This window comes from Mercenaria mercenaria, chromosome 15 (genome assembly GCF_021730395.1).
Source record: "Mercenaria mercenaria strain notata chromosome 15, MADL_Memer_1, whole genome shotgun sequence".
Lineage (NCBI taxonomy): Eukaryota > Metazoa > Mollusca > Bivalvia > Venerida > Veneridae > Mercenaria > Mercenaria mercenaria.
The window spans coordinates 3,940,570-3,964,998 of NC_069375.1; the positions used below are offsets into that span (position 1 = coordinate 3,940,570).

The 24,429-nt window shown below is 37.7% G+C and overlaps 1 protein-coding gene across 1 annotated transcript; it reads left to right on the top strand.

Annotated features, from left to right (window-relative positions):
- Nucleotides 1-2,901: 2,901 nt before the first annotated feature.
- On the top strand, nt 2,902-24,198 carry LOC128549187 (alpha-(1,6)-fucosyltransferase-like). Its single transcript, XM_053525707.1, has 7 exons — nt 2,902-3,080; nt 4,333-4,508; nt 5,927-6,109; nt 7,651-7,804; nt 8,361-8,531; nt 10,674-10,821; nt 23,881-24,198. The coding sequence occupies exons 1-7, from the start codon at nt 2,902-2,904 to the stop codon at nt 24,196-24,198; spliced, it is 1,329 nt and encodes a 442-aa protein (XP_053381682.1).
- Nucleotides 24,199-24,429: the final 231 nt, after the last annotated feature.

Here is a 24,429-nt window from a genome sequence, read left to right on the forward strand (position 1 = left end):
AAATTTGTAAATATTGTAAAGGGTGTTGATTTGTTCTGATGGTTACTGTCGCCGGTACGGCCTTTCCTGTCACAAATTGAACAAGCCGTAGAAATTGTAGAAAGATATGAATCAATCTTAGGAGTTGATGACAAAAAGAGGTCAACTGTACGTAATATTACAAACACTGGAAAGCCAAGTAATTTTTCAACAAGAAAGGGGACTAATAGCAACATTACTATAGAAGGTGAGATAATGAACCAAATGCAAAACATCCTGAGTCAACTTGATAAAATGGAGACAAAGATAGAGAAGGTGGGTACGAATGAGAAAGATGAGAGACACAGGGGTGACCGTTATGAACGGAGGTTTTATGCTTGTTTCTTATGCAAGGGGATGGACCATTATGCAAGGGATTGTCCAAAACGTGGACTGAAGTCGGAAAACTTCAGACCGCTAGCTCGAGTGGCCAACTGTTAAACTGTTAGCAGATGATGAAAGCCAGGATGACGAACAATTAGAAAGGTGATTAGACGACTTGATGATTTGACGTACCTGATTCGCACTTCGACTAAAATGATACCGAAGGCGGTACACATTGACAGACTTCTTTCCTACCGAGGCACAAATCTACCACGGTGGATTCGAGACTTAAAACAGATTACTTGAACAAAGACATGAGGCAGAAGACAAAATGATGACATTTACTGTTGCAAGCTTTAGTTGCCTTATATTTTTCTTGTATATATGCTCTAAATGATATGGTTTTAACTTGCCTATGTTTCATACGCTTGGTAGCGTACGATGATTTAAAGGCTGATGTTGGATTCGCCTTTGTGTTTCATATATTTGGAATATATGAGTAACAGAGCCCAGGGTGGGTTCTGTGTCATTCATGTATATTGGAAATATAATTCATGTATATTGGAAATATACATGTGTTAGTCTTTAATTGTTGCGCAAAAGTAAGACTGTTAACTTACCTCACGGTTGTGATAGGTTGGGTAGATGAGGTAACCATAAACTCTTAGATGATATATACAAGTCTTAACATCATTAGTTATAGCAGCGGAAATATTTTCGACGTTTATAGGCGACGCGTACTTTTCGTTTCTTGCGAAATTGCTTTGGTAGCACACTTCAGTCAATAAAAGTCCAGCGAATCCATAACAATAATACCAGTCTAAACCATTTTGAAGTTCTTTTACCACTATATTTTCAGTATGGTACTCAACTGCTGGTCGTGTGGCCAAGGGTTTCCAAACAAGGATCGCTTGAGGAACCACTTTATGAGTAAGCCTCGTCGCTTTTTGGAGGTCGTCTGTGCGTGGTGCTCTGCCAGAATTAGAAGACCGATAGATCTGCGTGCACACATTGTCTCCAAGCATCGAGCTGTGGCGAAAGAGCATGGGAATGACTTTCCGTCTGTTGGAGAAGCCTTCTACGCAGCGGTTGAACCTAGGGCCTTCCGGACATGGATGAACGGAGTCCCTGTCGAGTCTCCAAGCGTCCTGATCATGAAGGAGCAGCTTTTTAAGGGTAACGCCCGAACACCTGACGAGTGGCAGCGAGGTTGGGAGAGGCATGGTCCCCACTCTACAGTAAGATACAGCACCACTGAAGTCAGTAAGCCAGAGGCTGGATCTTACTCTCCAACAAAGCCTGAGATTTGTACGGTCCAGTTAGTGGAAATTGGAGGCTGCATCATCGTCTTACCCTGGAAAGTGTGGAACAAAGGTGCCGGGACAGACTGATGAGAGTTATGGGAGCAATCAGGGAGATACCAAACCTCCAGCCCAAGCAGTGGTCAACATCTGAAGTTACACCAGAAGTGGGCAAGATCCTTAGGGCAATTGGACTAGATAGGATGAAGGTGATAAAAACTGAGGTCAGCAGATGGCAGCCGGCAGACTTGAGCTCAAGCCCACCTCGTGAAAGGCTAGCGTTGTCACCTGCAGAATCCTTCACATCACCAATACTGTCTATGCCGCCTCTTCTTTCTCCTTTGCATGAGCCGGACCTGGACTACAGTTTCAGTGAGTCGGAGTCTCCTGATGCCACTTCTACGACCTCTACAGCAACCAACACTTCATCCATCACTACATCTAGTACATTAACTACTGCTCTCACAGGAACAACTGCCACGGGTACGACAATGTCTTCTTCATCAGCTGCGTCCACATCATCGTCTGGTACCACACAGTCATCTTCTTGTGTAACGTCTTCTGTGTGTTTATCCGTCTCTACTTCAAACACTTCAACCACTGCTCTCTCAGGAACGACTTCTTCTAGTATGACGATGTCTTCTCCATCAACTACATCCTCATCATCCTCTGGAACCACTCAGTCATCTTATTGTACGTCTCCTTCTGTTTGTTCATCCACTCAACTTCTGGTACTACTGGGCTACTGACCACAGCTACTTCTACAGTTACTACTACAGCAACCGTGTTCTCTTCTTCATCATCTGGAACAACACCCCGTACTTCATCAGTTAGACAGAAGTCTGTAACCTCCACTGTTTTATCACCATCTGTTTCTGGCAAGAAGACCGAAGTCATTTCTTTCATGGACAGCGCTTCAGGACTTTTCCTTCCGACTGTCTCTCTGCCAAGATTATGTTCCTCAGATTTCCTACCAAATAATGTGAGGAAGGAACCAGAAATTTATACAGCCACGCCTACTATCACAGATTCTGACAGCGAGATATCTCCTGCTGAGTTAGCATCTCTTCTTCTTCTTTCTGGTGAGAAGCCGCTTTTACCTCCTGCCCGACGTGACTGAAACACTGCACCATCCATCAACTTACCAATATCAGGACCACTAAGAACTTGGCCACCTGCCGACTGGAGAACCCTCTCACCCGACAACCGCCTTCTTATGTGGCAGACTGTTTCTACATCATTAGCTGTTCAATGGGACATGCCTTTAGACCGAAGCTTCATCATGGATGCCTTCCAGTTTCCCGCCCTTCCAGGAACGAAGGAGTCTGATCTTACTTCAGCTGAATCCCGTCTTCGTCATGCAAACTTCTCCATTGTAAGGAAAATTTCTCAGAAGAAACCCGTCACTGGATCCACTTCTCTTATCGCTATCTACGAGTCAGGATATCCAAACAGTTTCAGCGCACAGCCAGGACCTTATCGCGACTTCCTTGCCAGCTTGAGCCATATTCCAGTTCGAATATGAACATTTTCGCCTGAAATAAGAGTTTTAAAGGTGACGTAATTTATTACGTATTAACATTATTAAATATTATTATTATGGACTTCGTCAGATACAGGAGTATCTAATTCTTTAAGGTGGGGAGCGTGTAATGGAATTCTCCCTTACAAAATGAACGTCATGAAATTATGTGACAAATAAAACTTTAGCATACAAGTAACTGCTGAACTAGAGTAATTTAACTTAATACAAGGACTGTTTTCAATATTTAAAGTGTTTATATACGTCATACCTAAGTAACTTTCCTTCAAATGGACTGTTTCCTAAAAGTTTCATTCATAACAAAGATACATTCACGAAAAGCCGGACCCTAAAAATGTAGAAGTAGTCCAAAGTTCCGTGTCCGCCATTTTTAAATACCGTAAATGGCACAAGGCAGCACCGTCAGAAATGTTCCAATACGTCTGTAGATAGTCATGATGTGGTTAAAATCTCTTCCTGTACGTGTCGGGGAGTAATTAATTTATTCGCTAGAAGAACCATCTGCCTCCTGTACTAATTATGACAAGAGTTACGTATCCTAATGTAGAGTACTCTCTCACAAGGAGAAATGTCAACAACGATGACATTCTAATTTTTATGAAGAATCTTTGTAGGGATTCATATTTATGCTTAAATAACTTAAAGCCTGATGTAAGCCGGATATTTCACATCAATTTTAACATTTTACTATGTATATACTATATATTGTTAGCGTAACAAATTTCGTCTACATGTATCACTACGCTCAGCGTATAATGCTCCGGCTTTTTGTCAATATGTTATTTCATAATGTATATCATGTATAATTATGTGGCTTTTCTTTTAAGCCGTGCTTGTAGTACTCGAGCCTGAAATGTAATGCACTTTTATTGTTCTCATTGTTAAATGTTACTTTGGGCGTATCACATTACCTAGTCTTCAGCCGGCATTTTCATTGGCCAAAGCCGTTGCCATCGGCCTCCAAAGGCTATAAATACGGGTGTCTGCGTTCAGTCGGTATCTTCTTCTCAACCGTAAAACCTTGAGAAGTAAAACTCACAGACGAGACATTTCTATTCAGAATTACATTTTCTATTAAGAAACACATAAAAAGCTCTTTAGCAAGGTAAAAGAAATACTTATTAGGCAGTCTTAACTTTATTTCAGAAGAGCAGAAAGTCAAATTCATAGAATAGGCACTTTTAGCCTTACAGAACAACAACAACAACAACAACAACAACAATATTATGAAGTAAATACAAGACCATGTAAAACCGAACCTTGCAGTATGCCTAGTCTGAATTACCACGTTATGGCAGAACCAAAGAGATGCATTGGTCTACGTAATTCTACTTATATTTACATATTATAATGCTTTGTATTGATGTAGATTCTATATATAACTGCTTTGACTGAAGAAGATCCCATTGCATAGGCCTAGGTCCTCCATTGTTAATCTATGACGATGTATTTATTTCTACGGTGTAATATCATTTCTACGATGTATGTAAGCGTTATACGATTATTATGATGTCGCAATATTAAAGAGCTATTTTTAACCGTTCATCCGAGTTCCCGTGGTAATTTGAAGGTATTGATGTAAACCAGAAAGGAGTACCTGTATATATGCACTTCATTTTAACTGATGGTGATGTATGTATACTGGTTATCATTATGGTCCGATATCCTGACTAGATAGGACCGAAAAGGTTTTCCCAAGGTATATGATATATATATTGACGCATCTACAGCGATTGTCCAATATCGACGCACCCAAAGAGGTTGTCCCAGGTATACATTTCAACGCATCTGGTGCTAATCCCAACACACACTTGTATTTGCATGCTTTATCAGAGGAGATGTTGATGTGCAAATACCAGTTATTACTAAGTAGATCGGTATCCTGATTAATAAGGATGTGCAACTACCCAGGGGTAGGTCCTTACAATATATATATAGTAGAGAGAATTTATACGAACTAAATCACCACCACAACATACCAGACCAATATATATAATATTATATATATCGTGGTGGACGGATAGCTCAGTGGTTTGCACACTGGCCTTCCAATCCTGAGGTCGGGGGTTCGATCCCCGGCAGCTACTCGGGAATTTTCAGAAACGCTTAAAACACGTTAAAGAACCAGGCTGTCTATTCGCAACGAGCTAGGCTAAGATAGCCGGACAAGCCTGTATCTGATTTCTGATCTCTCTGTCGTGGGGGCTTTGTCTCACTCTGTCCCTCTGGTCAGATCGCTCTGTGTCTGTACTAGTAGAGGATGAATTATGCGCCCTGTGTGGCTGCATTTGAACTATGTAAAGCGCCTTTGAACGTGAAATTGATCATGAAAAGGGCGCTATATAAATCTGGTATAATAATAATAATCATATATATATATATATATATATATATATAGAGAGAGAGAGAGAGAGAGAGAGAGAGAGAGTATGAGAAAAAAGGCATTTCGTTGATGTTTTTTCTTTAATATCTCACTTATATATATATATATGAGCATTTTACTGTAATACTGTAATACTATAATATGAATAATGATGATGAAGTTTACTACATTAACACTAATCTGCAATGATAAACCGAGAGTGACAGATGACTCGAATGTTGATGGTAGTAAGCCTCGATACTATATCTGTTACAGTTCCAGTACTAATCATTTATATATTCAATACATAATGTAGATTCAAAGAATTTGTCAATTATATACAACCAAGATCTAATATTCTTTTCTTGTAACTTATAGATGGTTTTGGAAGCAATGTACATCAACTGACGTTCTGCCTAATTGTGGCGTACGCTACACAAAGGACATTAATACTGGAATCAAAGGACTGGAGGTACGCTAAGGAGGGTTGGGAGACTATGTTTCTCCCTCTCAGTAGAAATTGTATATCAACAATGAACAACAGCGTTACTAGAACTACAAGTAAGTTATTTCATACTTCAAAAGTAGATTACAGGTTAGTTGTAGGTCCACTTCAACAACAATAAAAAAGATCACAGAAATAGGCATACCATTATATAGTAACTAATTTCCCAGGAGTGATGATTTCATTCACTCTAACACACGCTTAGGGATATCAGTCACACGAGCAAATGGTTTTGGACAAGCCTAACGGATTTGTAAAAGGTGAAAAGTAGGTTTGAATTTCAGATATTGATACACCTGTTTACTATAACTCCTGTTCACTATTTAACTTACTTAATAACGATATAGTTTTATTCGGATTCAAGTAAGTAACTAACACTGAACAGATTATGTAAAAAGCAAAGTACACCAAATGCCATTTTTGATTTCGGAAGCTTCTTTTGGTATGTTTTTATTTAATATATCACAGAATTCATATAAATCTCGGAAGCAAACACGTTGAAAATGGTTTGTACTCAAAATAACATGCATGTAAATTTATCATTTCCCGTTTACCGAATTCTAAGTGATATGCAAAAATGTGGTTAATGTCATGTGTTTGATAACGAGAAACAAGTAAAAATCATATAAAAAAACTTACATACATGATTTGATAGTGTTGTTGATTTGTGTGCCATGGTTATGGATACTTGTAGGATGTTGACCGTTTCGATGAACAACAGAATGGTAAATAAAAATTGTACCGGAATAGTAAATTCATCACGTATGAAAACAATATATTAAGCATTCTTGTCATGACTTTTATGCAAGAACAGCGACAATATTACACGTTTGTTTTGGGTATTAAAGTCTGAGGAAGCGCTCGGGATATGTTTGTGACCGAAACCGAATGAGCTTATGACACATTCTTATCGAAAAGACAGCTTGTACAAGATTAGACTGCATATTTTAAACTTTTAATCTAGATCTTTATATGACTTTCCCTGTTTCATACAAATATAATAAGTCATGGGTGGTTCGAACGCTTTGGATAAGGTTATTGAAATAATAAACAGAATCTGTCGACTGTAAAACATTTTTGCGAAGAGAAAAGGCGCCCAAATTCCGGGTAGTTGAATATAGCATAAAAAATTGAGTGGTAGGTGCAGATGGAAATATCCGGCTCTTGAGTAACTATTTAAGCGGTAACTTCGCAAGAGCCTCATCATCATCATCTTCAGTAATCACCTCACTCTATAAGAGTATTTATTCTAACATAACTAGGTACTGAATATCCAACTCCCAATAACAATCTCCCGGCGAACTACACAACTTTGATACAAAGGTTTGAACATACAGCATTTCATAATATCTGAAAAACGTGTACGCTATCCGTTATCCTATAACAATCACTTAAACATATCATTTTTTACAAACTGATGTACTAATAACTGTTCAGTGATTGTAATACATTTGTTTGTTCTTCTGTTATTAAACAAGTAACCAAGTAACCTTGAAAGATTTTCACAAATTACTCTGTTGGTGCGAGATCGATCCCGGATACAGGCAGGATGATACTACAGTGACTTCACTATGATAGCTGTTACTTTTTCTTACAGATTTAAGCAATATAGCACACATCGAAGTAATTGAATTACCTAAGATGCAGAGCTTGACATATCGGCCTACGTACCTCCCGTTGGCAATACCAGAGGACCTTGCAGACAATTTAACCCGTATACACAGAAACCCATCAGTCTGGTGGATCGGACAGTTCGTTGCATATCTAACAAGACCAAATCAAAAATTGCAAAATTACTTCAAATATTGTCAGGAGAAATTACTTTTCAAGTGACCAGTTTTGGGGTATGAAATATAACAAAATGTACAGAACTAAGACTATCAGTCTCGTTAGCCTGCCAAATTCCAGATTCTGGTGACCAGTCGTCTAATTAAATTCCATTTATGTTCCATTTAGCGTTTTGTAAATAATCCAAATCGCAAATCTATATAATCCCTCTCTTTGATCTTTTAAATGTTTTTTTCTATGCAATCGCTTACTGGAACTTCTTTTTATCATTAGATAAAGTTATGAACAGAAAATGACTGATATTGCGCACTTTCCTAGTTTTCGCTCACACCGTTTCATTAGAACGCAATGGTTAATTGTAGCAGTGCTCTTATTCTCTATCGCAATACTATTTCTTTGTCTGCGAAGCAAATATTAGCGACAAATAATATTTTTTCTTTAACTGGCTGAACTGTTATACTGATGAACATGCAAAATTTGGTGAAAAGATTTAGAAACTGCTTAGATCTTTATTTTCAGAATACATGTTCGGAGAACCGACAAAAAAATTGAAGCTGATTATCACCGTTTGGAAGAGTATATGGATCATGCCGATAAATGGTACAACATGCACTTGAAGATTCTTTCCCAGTCACGATATGTATATCTCACTACTGATGATCCAGATGTCCTGAAAGAAGCAGAAAATAAGTATGTGATCATCAGCGTTGTTGTTGTTTTATGATAAAACTATATCTCTTGCAGTTCTCGTGTTGTTTAGATAGTCACAGACAAAACCAAAATTTTGACCCACTTAAATTTGAAAAAAAAAAATGTTTAAAAAGTGAAAGTTAAATAACACTTGTTAACTTGTAATATTTAAAAGTCCAACATCGCCTGGTTGGCTCTGAAAAGATTTCTACCACAACATTGATAGCGTTTAAACAATAACTAAAAAACACACGCACGCAATTAGTACTGAAAGAGAAACATTCAAAGAAACCTAATTACAATCAAACAAGTCTAAGAATACCTTACTTCAACTAGATAAATAACAAAATTTCTGTGTAACTTCCGTAACATATCACATGACAGTCATATTTGGTGCAGTAATTAAACAAGGACAACTTCAATGCAGTCAGACAAACTACCTCGCCCCCATTACTGTATTGTGGGGAAACTTAAATTCTGCACCACTTTTCTACTGAGAAAATAGTCAGAAAAAATATTTATCTTGAATCTGAGTCAGTTTTGTCATGTCTCTCTTTAGTCAAACTTTCATTGCCGCACTGGAATTTACGAACACAATGTTCCCTTCCGTTACAGACATGTTTAAAGAGGCATATTTATTGCAGCACTGTATTTTATGTAATGGTTTACGTTCAAACCAAATTGCAACAGCAGCGAAAACACATTCTAACACCGTAAAACATAATCACATGCACACCATATATTAGTATTAATTTTTGTATACATTTTTAAACTTACCTCATTTACTTGAAATACTGTTCTACAATAATTGTCAATTTACACTTAAAAGTCTTTGCAGATTAGCCTCTGCTTCCTTCGAGCTTGTTTGTGTTTCAGTAGGCAGTTAGATTAGCTGAGATGTTATGTTACAGAAGGGATACGTTACGGAAGAGATAAAGTTATTTGAATATTTGATAACGGTTTTGATTACCTTGATGGCATATACTGAAAACAAGCCTTTTTACTGATGCATTCAAGGTGTATGATACAGTCACAGAGGTAAAACACCATTGTTATCAACTATATTTGAAGGAGTCCCCGTTACAGTGGAGAGATTTTAAATCGAGACAAAATATAGAATGATGAACTGGAAACGAAAATATCAGATATATTTACTCATCAGATAATAACTAGGGATACTAGTAATAAAAAATAACATCATTTGACGGCAGTTTGTGTCACTTTTGCCTCATCTATACCTGTTTCAAAATACTTTGTATAGATATTATACAATTATTACGCCCTCGGTTGATATCGCTTTTATCAGGTCGATAAATCCGTATATCGACCGAACCTAAAAGGCAACAATTGTTTTATTATTAAATCCGGCCTACTTATAAGTATAAAAATTAAATACAAATATCTGCTGCCTTTGGTCATTTTTCGTAGTAATTTGTGCACGACGTCGCATTGTTTTGACGTCAAACCGTGATGACGTCGCAGCTGGAGGTCAATACGTGTTTTTGGCTCCGCCTTTGAGTCAATACGACTTGTTATCATCGATCATGTGACTACATGTAGACTAATGGAAAGGACTATAAATATAGATTTAAAAATAATTGTTCATGTTACAGTAGGTGAGTACCGTTTTAGGCGACAGTAATATGTACAACCGGGATGAAAATATCTATTACCAATTACAATGAACACTCTTTCAAAATATTGCATGTAATTTTGGCGCACAGATGTACTCCTGTGCTATTAACAGAGTTATTATTTGGTTCAGTATACTTGGCGACATAGCAGAAATGAGCAAAATGCTTATATTTCGCATCCTTCTGCACACAGAAAGTAGAAAAATAGATCGTCTGATGGTATAAAAATACATATAATATGCTATTGCTTATGTAAGAACCTCTTTTCAATGTAATTTATTCATCATGTCTTTGTAATAGATGACCAATAATTCAGGCGACAAGGACTTTTTTAAAGTCGGTCCTAATTTTGGTTTTGGCTGAGTCAGTATTCTAACCTATTGCACGTAGCTTATTTTATTCTAACTAGTAAATGTGTATTGATTGTGTAAACTGTTTCTCATGTAGATCCAACTGATGTCAATTAATACCATGTTACTGAATAAAGATCTAGTTATGTGAATTTCAGGTATCCAAATTACACATTTATTTATGATGTAAATGCTTGCACAACTGCAAAATTTACAAGATACACAGAATCATCTCTCCAAGAAATTTTGTTTGACGTTCACATGTTGTCGATGTGCGACTTTGTGATTTGTACGATGTCGTCAAATGTAAGTCTCTATAACTTGTAAATCTTGGCCCTCTATTTCTATTTGCCACTCTCTTGTCAGTATTTTTTTTCATAACTTCAGTGTCACTCACTCTAACTTGTCAGTCCAATATCTCTATTTCTATAAGTCAAGTGTCACTCTAACTCGTCAGTCTAATTCTTCTATTTCTAACTGAAACTAACTTGTCAGTATAACCGTTATTTTTCTTTTTGGCCTGTGTTACTCTAACTTGTCAGTCCAATATCTCTATTTCTATAAGCACAGTATCACCCTAACTTGTCAGTATAATTCCTCTATCTCTGTATGTCCAATGTCAATCTAATTTGTCAGTATAATTCCTCTATTTCTATATGTCAAATGTCAATCTAATTTGTTAATATAATTCCTCTATTTCTATATGTGCTTGTCAGTATAATTCCTCTATCTCTGTACGTCCAATGTCACTCTAACTTGTCAGTATAATTCCTCTATCTCTATATTTCCAATGTTAATCTAATTTGTCAGCATAATTCCTCTATTTTTATATGTCCGATGTCAATCCAATTTGTCAGTATAATTTTTCTATATGTGCTTGTCAGTATAATTCCTCTATCTCTATACGACCAATGTCACTCTAACTTGTCAGTATAATGCCTCTATTTCTATATGGCTGGTGTCACTCTAACTTGTCAGTATAATGCCTCTATTTCTATATGGCTGGTGTCACTCTAACTTGTCAGTATAATTCCTCTATCTCTATATGTCCAATGCCACTCTTACTTGTCAGTATAATTCCTCTATTTCTATGTGTCCTGTACCTCTCTACGTTATTAGTACGATTCCTCTCTATTTCTATATGCCAAATGTCACTCTAACTTGTCTGTCTACTTCCTCTATTTCTACCTGCCTAGTGTCAATCTAGCTTGTCAGTATAATTCCTCTATTTCTGTATGTCCAATGCCACTCTTACTTATCAGTATAATTCCTCTTTTTCTATATGTCCAATGCCACTCTTACTTATCAGTAAAATTCCTTTCTGTTTCTATATGTCCAATGCCACTCTTACTTGTCAGTATAATTCCTCTATTTTTATATGTCCGATGTCAATCCAATTTGTCAGTATAATTTTTCTATATGTGCTTGTCAGTATAATTCCTCTATCTCTATACGACCAATGTCACTCTAACTTGTCAGTATAATTCCTCTATCTGTATACGACCAATGTCACTCTAACTTGTCAGTATAATTCCTCTATCTCTATACGACCAATGTCACTCTAACTTGTCAGTATAATTCGTTTATCTCTATATGTCCAATGTCAATATAATTTGTCAGTATAATTCCTCTATCTCTATACGACCAATGTCACTCTAACTTACAAGGACTATTTTGCAATTTACACAGACGGTTCAAAAGATGAATCAAAATTTGGCTGTGCTGCTGTCAGCCTCCTTCGTCAATCAATCAAAATTACGTTTGCCAAATAATGCAACAATATTTTCAGCCGAGGCTAAAGCTATTGATTTAGCTCTAAATTTTATATAAAAAAATAGTGAAGAAAAAATTATTATTTTTTCCGACTCGCTTTCTGTTTTACAGTAAATTCATAACCGAAAAATGGAAAATCCATTCATTCAAAATATTCTTCTCAGGTTTCATGAACTATCTTTAAAAAAGTCTATCATATTTTGTTGGATTCCCAGTCATGTTGGTATTCATGGAAACGAGGATGCTGATATTGCAGCAAAGAAATCCCTTTTATTATCACAATCTAATTTGAAATTACCAAATACCGATTTTAGGCCAAATATAAACAAATACATTTTATCTAAATGGCAGTCGTCATGGAACTATTGTTCATTCAATAAACTTCATGATATTAAACCTACTCTAGGGGAATGGCACCAAGGGAACAGATCCGTTCGCAGGGAGGAAGTTGTTCTTTCTCGCTGTCGAATAGGTCATACCCGTTTGACTCATTCTTATCTTTTGAATAAAGAAGATCAACCAGAATGTGTACCATATCAAACATCGCTAACTATTAAACATATTCTAATTGACTGTGTGGATTTTGCTACACAACGTAGTACATATTATGACAGAGTTATTTGAAAACGTTTCAGTCGGAAATATCTTATCGTTTATAAAGCAGATAGGAATATATCAACAAGTCTAACATTTCATATTTTTATTTACATCTTGCAATATCATTATGTTTGCAGCTGATATTTTAACACACACTCATATACAATTTTACATGGCTGATTTGAGATATGCTTTACTTTTTTACATGAATGTTTTTAGATATGTTTTACATTATTCATAGTGTTCTTTACATTTTACCTGGATGTTTTTAGGTATGCTTTACATTCTTACATCAATCTTTAGGCTTTACAGTTGGCGTTTGCAATATGACTTCTTCTCGGCGATATATGACCATTTTGTGTCGATTCGCCGTAAAGCCCAACTCACTCACTCGCTCACTCTAACTTGTCAGTATAATTCCTCTATTTCTATATGTGCTTGTCAGTATAATTCTTCTATTTCTATATGTCCAATGTCACTCTAACTTGTCAGTATAATACCTCTATTTCTATATGTGCTTTTTAGTATAATTCCTCTATCTCTATATGTCCAATGTCACTCTAACTTGTCAGTATAATTACTCTATTTCTATATGTCCAATGTCACTCTAACTTGTCAGTATAATACCTCTATTTCTATATGTGCTTTTTAGTATAATACCTCTATCTCTATATGTCCAATGTCACTCTAACTTGTCAGTATAATACCTCTATTTCTATATGTGCTTTACAGTACAATTCGTCTATCTCTATATGTCCAATGTCACTCTAACTTGTCAGTATAATTCCTCTGTTTTTATATGTGCTTGTCAGTATAATTCCTCTATCTCTATTTGTCCAATGTCACTCTAACATGTCAGTATAATTCCTCTATCTCTATATGTCCAATGTCAATCTAATTTGACAGTATAATTCCTCTATTTCTATATGTGCTTGTCAGTATAATTCCTCTATTTCTATATGTCCAATGTCACTCGTACTTGTCAGTACAATTCCTCTATTTCTATATGTGCTTATAAGTATATTTCCTCTATTTCTATATGTGTTTGTCAGTATAATTCCTCTATTTCTATATGTCCAATGCCACTCTTACTTATCAGTATAATTCCTCTTTTTCTATATGTCCAATGCCACTCTTACTTATCAGTAAAATTCCTTTCTGTTTCTATATGTCCAATGCCACTCTTACTTGTCAGTATAATTCCTCTATTTCTATGTGTCCAATGCCACTCTTATTTGTCAGTATAATTCCTGTATTTCTATATATCCAGTATCTCTCTACGTTGTTAGTATGATTCCTCTCTGTTTCTATATGCCCAGTGTCACTCTAACTTGTCTGTCTACTTCCTCTATTTCTACCTGCCCAGTGTCACTCTAACTTTTCTTTCTACTTCCTCTATTTCTACCTGCCCAGTGTCACTCTAACTTGTCTGTCTACTTCCTCTATTTCTACCTGCCAAGTGTCACTCTAGCTTGTCTGTCTACTTCCTCCATTTCTACCTGCCTAGTGTCACTCTTAACTTGTCAGTACAATGCCTCTGTTTTATATGTTCAGTGGCACCCTATCTTGTCTGTATGATTCCTTTATTTTAATATGATCAGAACGTGTGTGAGTATTTTGGACCTTTTAACTCCTATTTCTTTATATATTCTTTTATTATATACCTATATAAATTCACTAAAATAAGGCGCGTATTTCACAAGTAAATTTTTGAACATGTAGAAAACGAATTCCGTAATGTTTTGTGTTAAAATCCCATCCCGTATCATGACTGTCCATTCTTTAACCATTTCGCTGCCAAACGGATAATTTAAAAGATGCCAAAGTGACATCGATGATGTCAAAGCCGTTATAGATATCTGACGTCAAAGGTAACGTTCTAATTGGCGGACTTAATTGACGTTGTGCTTATTTAAAGTCTATAGAGTACTATTAGGACAGTGATAAAAATGAATATAGAGGAAATGATTGTTTTAGAATGTCTAAGAATAGTTCCGTGCGTACTATGTTATGCTTATAATAGCCGTAAGAAGTAACACATTCTTAGAAGTCAACTAATTATCTCAGGTTCAGTTTGAGTTTTGTAATATATATTAAATTCCATACTTCTAGTATTAAAACCAAAAACTATGGGACGGACAAAGAGGGATCACTATACATAGATTTCTCTACCAGACAAAGGGAGAATACACATATATAGTTCATTGGAACAAAGTCAATGCTTTGACTCTTGACAATCATTTGACTGATTTCCACAGTGTGTCCCACAGGCACATACATGTGCAACCAGAACCAACAAATAAACAAGATTTTAATTGTTTGACATCAATACTTTTATTCAGACTATATAATAAGACCTTGTGGTGGAATATTGGCTGCAAACGGGGGCTAAATCCTTAAATTTTATACAGTCCCGGGGAGACAACTAACTGCCTTCCCTTAATGGTACGCTGGCAAGTCAGTGACCCAGGTTGGAAACCTTGGTGTCAGTCCCAACAGTTGCACACCCTGATGAGGACGGTTGTTAGCGGGCAGCCCGGATTACATCTGACTCCTGAGCTACTGCGGTCCCGGACATAACCCTTCCCTGGGCCTCCCCTCCATACATAGAGGTGGAGGGGGGTGCCAACGTTACCCTGGAGTGCACCCCACCATAACACACAAAACTAATACACACAATGAACCTGCATGCCTTCAAGCAAGTCAGGCCAGGAGAAAGAGCCAGGCTGATGTACCCGTAACCCCCTTCTTCGTCTCCCCGGGCCGCCCCAGAAAATGATATATTTTCCCCCACTATAAAATTTTTAACAGAGATTAACAAATAAGGATAATAAGTACAATCATGCAAGCTATGAAGAATTAAGCTTTTACAACTGGAGAACTGTCCTTGATTATGCAAGGTAACAAAAATAGGGATGTGCACTTAAAAATTATGTTACTTGACACTGATTTCTTAAGCCCACGTGGAAAGATACTGCGATAAAGTACACGAAAACTCTGATAAACATTTATTTTGGCCGATTAAAAATTCTGGCGAAATCCTGGATAAGTTTAAAATTAATAATTACAAGGTATCTACAGTCAGTACATACGATTTTTCTACTTTGTATACCACTTTACCACATAACTTAATAAATGACAAACTAACTGCCCTAATTCAAAAGACTTTTGCCAGAGAGAATGCTACATTTCTCGCTTGCAGTTTTGATAAAGCTTTTTTTTACTAGCAATATTATTAAACATTATACAATGTGGACCTGTGACGAAGTTTGTAAAGCCTTTCCTTTTTATTGAACAACATTTACATCAGGTTGGAATGCAGTTTTAGACATATTGTATTCCCATGGAACAAATTGTGCACCCCTTGTCGCAGATTTGTTTTTATATTGTTATGAAAGAGACTTTATGTTGAGCCTTTCTCCAGATACGCAGGCAGTATTATAACTGCTTTAATAATCATCACGCTATCTGGATGATATTCTTAATATGTTAATCCGTTTTTTTGGTCAATTGGTGGGTACTATTTATCCTAGGAGCTTCAGTTAATTAAAACTAACAATTCGGATACTGATGCTTCGTTTTTAGATTTACATCTCTCTATTTATGACAATATTATACATACCAAAATTTATGACAAGAGGGATGATTTTAACTTTAGTATTGTAAATTTTCCCCATTTGGATGGGGATGTACCTCAGGCTACATCTTATGGGGTATATATTTCTCAATTAATTCGGTTTGCCAGAGCGTGTAGTCACGTCAAGCATTTCAATGAACGTAATCTATATATTACAAGTAAACTTCTTCAGCAAGGCTACCGTTATTACAAATTGCGTAAATATTTTGCTAAATTTTACTATCGTAATTCTGATTTAGTTTTAAAATTCAATAGTAATTTAAAGACACTTCTGCGAGAAGGTATTTCTAAACCCGTTTTTATGGGGATGTGGTTTACAAACTTCGTAAGATCTTGGGTCATGGTAATTTTCCATATGTATTTGGTAAAATTTAAAACGTTTTATTAAAAGAGGTTACGACCCAACTGTTTTGAGACATACCGCATGTTTAGTGTTCAACCCGTTTACAGTTGGACACTACGCTTTCCTCTTTGATTGTGTCTGACGGAAGAGGGGGAGGACTCTATGATAAGCAGTTTTTAAATCCTACCAGGACTGAACTGTTTTGATATCTGTCTTCTGGCCTGTTTCATCGGGCCCTTAAGGGTGTTTCTCTTGTTGCTCTGTCTTCTGAAAAGGCATTGAGTACATACGTTTTTGGTTCTAAAGGTTTGCTTTTAATATATTTATACACGAGCATTTTTGTGTTTTACATGCCATGCCTTTTTGTTTCCATTACGTGTGTTAGAGATTCACCTGGAGGGGATTACTTTTATTTACACTGTCCCGTGTCTTTGGAAAGAGTGAGGTTGGGTGCGCACCGTAAACCGGTTTAAGCTCCCCAGTGGTGTTTTTGCCACTGACCGTTCCAAGGCGGTGCCCCACTGTGTTCCTTTGTTTTTTCGTTTTGTCCTCGTGTGTTAACTTTGTGTATGTGCGCGTGTATGTGTTTGTGGTGTGCACGTCTGCGTGCTGTAGGTTTCGTTTTGGGGAGGCTGCGATTTTGGTACGTGACATTCCCTGTTTGATATTTGTCTTTGTTTTTTACTGTCAGACACACACATGTGAGTTAAGAAAAATCAGGCTTTTTTAACTGGACGACTGTTCTTGTATATGTAAGGAAACAAGAATAAATAAATGTTCACTGCAAAGTTATGTTACTTGACACTGGTTTCTGAAAGGTCAAGCACAGGCCCTAAAGGCTAACTGACTTTGGTGGTTGGATAGTGTTATCAGTGGTTTCATTGAATAGTGAGTGTAAAGCTGCCTTCCAGTTACTGATTAGAATAGAGTTCCCCAAATTAGACAAATGTGTCCCATCTGCATGGAATAAGTTCACTTCTTAAGCTGAGATATGACTGTCATTGTTAATGTATTTACCACCATTGGTACGGATAAATTGCTTGATAGCAGCGTTCACTCTAGTGCGCTTTTTCTCATGTTTTTTGCCAGTACCAAGAGGTGCAAAATGCCAATAACGTCTCGGAAGGATGGATGACCGTATTATTGTAGTGTCCCGAAAAAGTGCTTGGTACCGCAAGATGGAACACTGGATTTTCTCTATCAGAGTTTTACTTGAGATACCGTCTAATGTCAAGTCATTAGAGCCACAATGGATCATTATGAATTGTGGCTGTGGCATTTCTTTCAACATCTAGTCCATAAGATTATCTAGCTCATCCATGTTGATGCCTCTGCGTCCTATCCACTTAACTGACATGTTCAACCTCCCGAGTTCAAATTGCGGGTCACCTTGTTTTGCTGCCCGTTCAGCCCAATGTACAATTGAGGACCCCACTATTCAGAGACGTTGATGACCTGAAATAACTTGGGGACGGTTAGAATTTGAATGGCTTTCTCAGGGTTTTCTCGTTTAGGGCAAACCCATTATTTTAACTGGGGACCGTACGCCGCTTTTCATGGAATAACACGCTAGTGTAGCATTGAATGTTCCATGTGCACCGCCGTATGAACACATCTGCGGATGTCCCTAAATTGTTTTGTGTACTTTTAGCATGTGTAAATGTTGAGTTCTGCTCAACCCGGGGCTAGAGGGCGTGGACGGTGGCATGCATTTTAACTACCGTCCATGAACAGGCTCAATCAAACCGAGCCTGCAACATTTTCGTTTTTGTTGTGTTGAGCGATCTGTGGAGTTTCCACTTTTTCTATTGAAAAACAGGAGGATATAATTATAACGTGGTAAGGTGGAATGGGAAAGGAGCTTAGGGGTTAACCTGATGTATCGAGTGAAAGTCTCAGACTTCCACCGACCCATGACCTTAATTCTTTCATCGGACACACCTTCATTGTGAAGGTAGGTTGCTCCACCAGTACGGAAGCTGTGCGATCTGACGTGACCTGTTGCATTTATGAAACGCAAAGCTTTCTGCAAAACCGAGCAGAACTGGTACTTTGTAAGCGGTTTCGTATTGAAGTGCATGAAAAGATTACTGCTGCCTGAATTAGGACGGATATTTAAATACTTAGATAAACTATCAACAGGAAAATAGATGCCACCTTTGGCTTCAATTTGTAGAGTGACTGACAAACCAAGTTGTTCGGTTTTAGACCATCTAATCTGTAAGAGGACCATGTTGCTGGACACATGTACATCGCTGACTAACAATTGTTTTTGACTGCTTGCCGTGATGCTAGGTGCAGTGAACTCACTGACACGTAACAATCCAAAAAAATGCCAAAGAGAAATCTGCAGTGAACAAAACCAGTTCATATGTATTGCTGCAGATGTACTTCAAACTGCCAATTATTTCGTTAAGCAAGGGAAGTGTTATTGGAGCCCTTAGATCGTTAACCTGACCTCCTTGAATACGGCGTAGGCCCTCAACTGCTTTAACCACCAAGAAAGATTTTGTTGGGTCCATAAGACCCCGGACTTTGTTGGCATGACTGATTCCCGAAATGTAAGTGGAAAGGGAAGATGCAGATAGACCTTGATGGGTGCAGTGAGCGATAAAAAGTAACAGATCTTTTAGAGGGACAAGCCATATGTCTGGTAAATGATAATTTACCCTAAAGTTGGATAACTTTTGAATGCTTGTAGCGTATGTTTTACGGGTAGAGGCTGCCACCGAACTGGTAATTAAAAATTGCGTAAGGCTATCTAGATGTTCCAGAGGTGGGACGGAATCTGTGTGGGTTGCCAGTCTGCGTCTGGCGCTGCCTGTCTGAATCTGCCCCACTGTGAACGAGAAAGTGCATCTGCGATTACATTCTTACTTGAAGGGATGAAAGTAGCCTTAACTGAAATATTGTGAGTTAACATAACCAAAACTAGATGCCTGACCAGATTCATAACTCTGTCAGATTTGCACGTTTGGGATGTAATAATGTGTATGACAGCTTGGTTATCTATGTGGAATAGAACTTTCTTATTGCGAAATGAATCTGACCAAGTGACAATAGCTGCCACAACTGGAAATAACTCTTAACAGGGTCATATCCCGGGTCAGGCCTTCTTTTACCCACAGGGTAGGCCATAATCCCTGTGACCAATGACCGGCGAAATAGATTCCAAACCCCCCAGTATTGCCACCAGCGCTGTCGGTATACAACTGAAGAGTGTCGTTTGAGAGCCAAATGGAGTCGGCTATCAAGGTTATTCCATTGTAGGACTGTAAGAAGTGTAATCAAAGGCCAAGGTCTTTCCGCATATTAACCAAAACCCGTATTTTGTGGTGGGGTTTTTTGGTCCCCATTGTAGAGTTAATAAGCCCTGGTGCAATTACTCTGCACGCAAAGTTTAAAGAGCCTAGCAAGGACTGCATATGTTTTAGGGAAATCTTCTTAGCATTTATAGCCGAGATTATTTTTTGCGTCAGTTCTAAAAGCTTGTCGCTATGTAGCCGCATTGTCATCTGGACAGTATCAAATTCAACCCCTAAGTAGACTATATATGTTGATGGAGCACAAGTTTTTTCAAGTGCAACAGGAACTCCATTTTTTTTACATGTATTCTTAAACGACTGCAGAGTATGTCCTGGTTGGCACGACATATTTGACTCGCCAAAAAGGAAGTCATCGAGATAGTGGAGAATGTCATAATAGTGACTAGCAGCAACTGTTGCCCAGTGTAAAAAAGTGGCAAATTTTTCCCAGAGAGCACAGCTAATTGAAGACCCGAAAAGCAACATTTTATCGTAAAAATAATAGGTAACCATCTTGCCTTTTAAGTTGACCAATGCTTTGAAACCGAGCAGATCAAAGTCTGCTGAGGAAATTGGGAGAAGGCGGAAAGCAGACTTAACATCAGAGTTGCTTAGTAGGGCCCCCTGGCCAAGTCTGGCGACCATATCAGCAGCGTGATCAATGGTGGAGTACGATACTGAGCAAAGACGTTCATCGATGAAGTCATTTATCGACTTATTTCTGGGGTATGATAAGTGGTGGATAAGGCGGTAGTCACCGCCTTTCTTAGGAACTAAACCGACTGGAGAAATTTGTAAGGTTGTAAAGGGAATCTTTAGAAATGGGCCTGCCGCCCTGCCGGCATGGAATTCTTAAATTATTTTGTTATGTAAAACCCCTGGTAATTGTTTAACACTTAGTAAATTTAGGGAGTCTCTATGTTCCCGGGGGCTCTGATATTGCAAGGGGAAACCATTTGATAAACCTGCTATTAGATCTTCTGCTGTGCTGTCTGGATATAACTGCAAAGCTTTAATTAACTCAGAAATGTTCAAAGTTGTGTAACCTGTCTAGTACAGTGGTGGCGTTTTTATTGAGCAGTGCGGCATACTGTCTTTGGATGTTTGCCTCCGCAGAGCCTGCAGACATACTTGTACCTACAAGTAGGAATAAAAGGAGAATTACGTCCCGAATTGTAATGATTGCATGTTAATGCGTTTGGAACAGAACCACGTTGTTTATTTACCCTTAATGCAGCGGTGGCTGGTTGAGGGGGTGGGGGGAGTCGTTGTTGTTGCATGCAGTAAGATAGAGCATGATAGTGGGTTTGGCCAACATAATCAGGTGCTTAAGCGGATTGACATTGAGTAACCAAAGTTCTAAATTAATGGTGCCCCATGAACTGGAGGGTTCGGACGATTGCAATTGGCGAAATTGCTTATCATATTTCCACCATGAATCTGACCTTGTTGCTGCCAGGCGGATATCCCGGAGGTATTTTAACAGCTCCTGGGGCCTGTGTGGGAATCGTTCGAGAAAGACGCTTATAAATATAATGAAGGCCGATGACCATTGTTCGATGGACAATTTCGAAAATGACCCCCTCGGTTTGGTGATGAAAAGTTTGCCACTTCTGAACTGCAGTTCCCCAAATGTACCGTCTTCTGAGTATTCTTGTAACTGGCGTGTGGATTTTAACAATAGTGCCAAGTCTATAAATTCCCCTGGTATGATACTACCCAGATTGTTGCAGGTATCCGAAACCCCAGAATTTGGTGGGCGAGACGTACTATCAATCAAGTTGTCAAAAGGCTCATATTGAAATAGATCTAACGGTGGTTCTGGAAATCTGAAGGAAGGCGTACTTATACCTTCTAATGGACCATGGCCTTCTTTTTCTGTGTCTCTCGTGTTAGAGACACCGACGTCGGCATCACGTCTGCCCCGCTTCGGCCTCTCGTAAGTCTCGTCCTGTGCTCTAGGTGAAGGAACTCTTGTCTCGGATCGTCCCCACTTGTCCGGCCGTGACGCCGCTTTGGTACTCTTTCTTCTAGGCATAATGAAACAACTGGAAATAACTTGTAAATGCGTTTAATTGCGTTTAATTGTTTAGCGCTTTTTATGGTTGTTTCAGCAAGTTCCCGGATTGTGATAATATCGCGCCTCCTTTGAAGAGTATCTACGGCATTGCTAAATTCCGTACCGTACCGTACCATTACCAAAACGCACCGACCCACCTGCTAAGTGATGACATGTATTTAAGAAGGATTATCGAATACAATATTCTAGATAATCCCTATTAATTCAAATAAATTAACTCATTCTGCACGCACACCGCGTTTATGCGTCATCCGATTGTTATCAGTATACCGCTTGCCGATTTCAGGCGTTGTTGTTATCTACATTTTGCAAGTGCACGCCGTGTACATATGCATAATTACAGTAGTAACGCTGAATTCTGCGTGACGCTTTCAGCCGATCTTTGATCTATTTCTATGGTATTGGACCAAGTGGATTGGCAAGAAAGAACGTTTAAGAATACATATTTAATATTTATACAACACAACTTAAATGCGTCCTGGGTGATATATACGTGCTTTAGTTGTTTCAATGTAATAAGATATTCAAAGACTATTATTATAATATTCATTAATGTGGCCAGTGTGTGATAAATGAGGAGCGGTAGTTTATAAAATACATACCTGAAGTTGACATCCAAAAGATTAAAACACTTCAAACTTTATTCAGTTTGTGAAATTTACCTTACGCCGTCACCTCCGGTTAATCCAACGCGCAGAACTGTCCCAAACAGTGGAATGATTAAACATATATTCTATTGACCCTTTTCCCATTGAATCTTTAAAATACATCTAGATTGAATAGCTAGCATTTAGTGATCACTTCATGAAGAACCTATATTTTTATATATATTATATACCTATAGAAATTCTGTAAAAAAATCAGCTTGTATTTCACAATTAAATATGAACAGGCAGAAAAGAAAGCCGTATTGTACCTTTTAAATTCCGTATTGTACCTTCTGTATTGTATGCTGCCGGAATACTTTCATTAATATGCATGACCATACACAGTTCTATAAATAGCGCACATTAAACCTTCATTTAGTTCCTTTTAATATTGATAAACATTTAAGATTTTGTTTAATAACAAAACAACAAACAAAAAGGTAGATATATATATAATAAATGGGTCTTTATAACAGTAGCTAGATATGGGATTTTGTATTTGACTCTCTTGGATTTTGCAAGGTCGGTTGCGCGCCTCGTGAGAACCGATCTGGCAAAAATCCGCTCGAGTCGAATACAGCATCCCAGATCGAGCTACTGTTATAAGAAACCTATTATATTATATACCCATGAATTTTCAGTCACAAATACCAAGGAATACAATACGGAAAAATATTCAATGGTGGGACTACTTGTTTTACTTGCGATATTCCATGCGTCAAAACGTTCACCGTGTAAAGCCTTATTTGTCTAAAACTAATTTATTTTGGCTGGTATAACATTACAAAAGATTTATGTATACAATAAGAAGATCATTAAAGCAGTACCTAAATCTGCAATGAAGCATTCGGCTCTCAAAGATTTTGCCAGACCAGAACACACTCGGCGCATGCGCCTCGTGGGATCCAGGCGTGGCAAAATCCACTAGAGCCAAATACAGTGCAAATCGAGGTACTGTTATAACAACCCTGTTTTATTTTCAGGTTTGTAGACTGGTATATGAACTTATGCAGTCACGTGATGGGGATGCATCTAACCGTCTTATATCCTTAGATACCGACTACTTCTTTCGTGTGGAACATCCTGGGAAGAAATTTGAAAAACGTTTCATGCAGAATAGTACATCTGGAGTTCAAATGAAAGGCTTTACTCCGGTGAAAGAAAAAAGATCTAAACCATCAAGACCTATATTTACAGCTGATAACAAGAGAACCCAAGTTGCAATGCCGGTGTATTCCGAAAGAGAACAACTTGAACCAAAACAGAAGTTTGTATCAAATGTAAACCAAGAGACTGACTGACCGCTTTATCTCAAGATAGATCAACCAGCAACAGCTGACAAAAACATGAGCATATTTAATAAATGTCACAGCACCAGATTATATCAGAGAAATTGAAATTGTTTTAAAGTCATAAGACAAACTTTGGAACTTATCCAGGAACTATTCATGTCAAGTATACTTCGGGCTTCTAGATATTTTTTTTCAGTTTGTTTAATAATTCTGTCAGTGAATATATTACATAATAGTAAT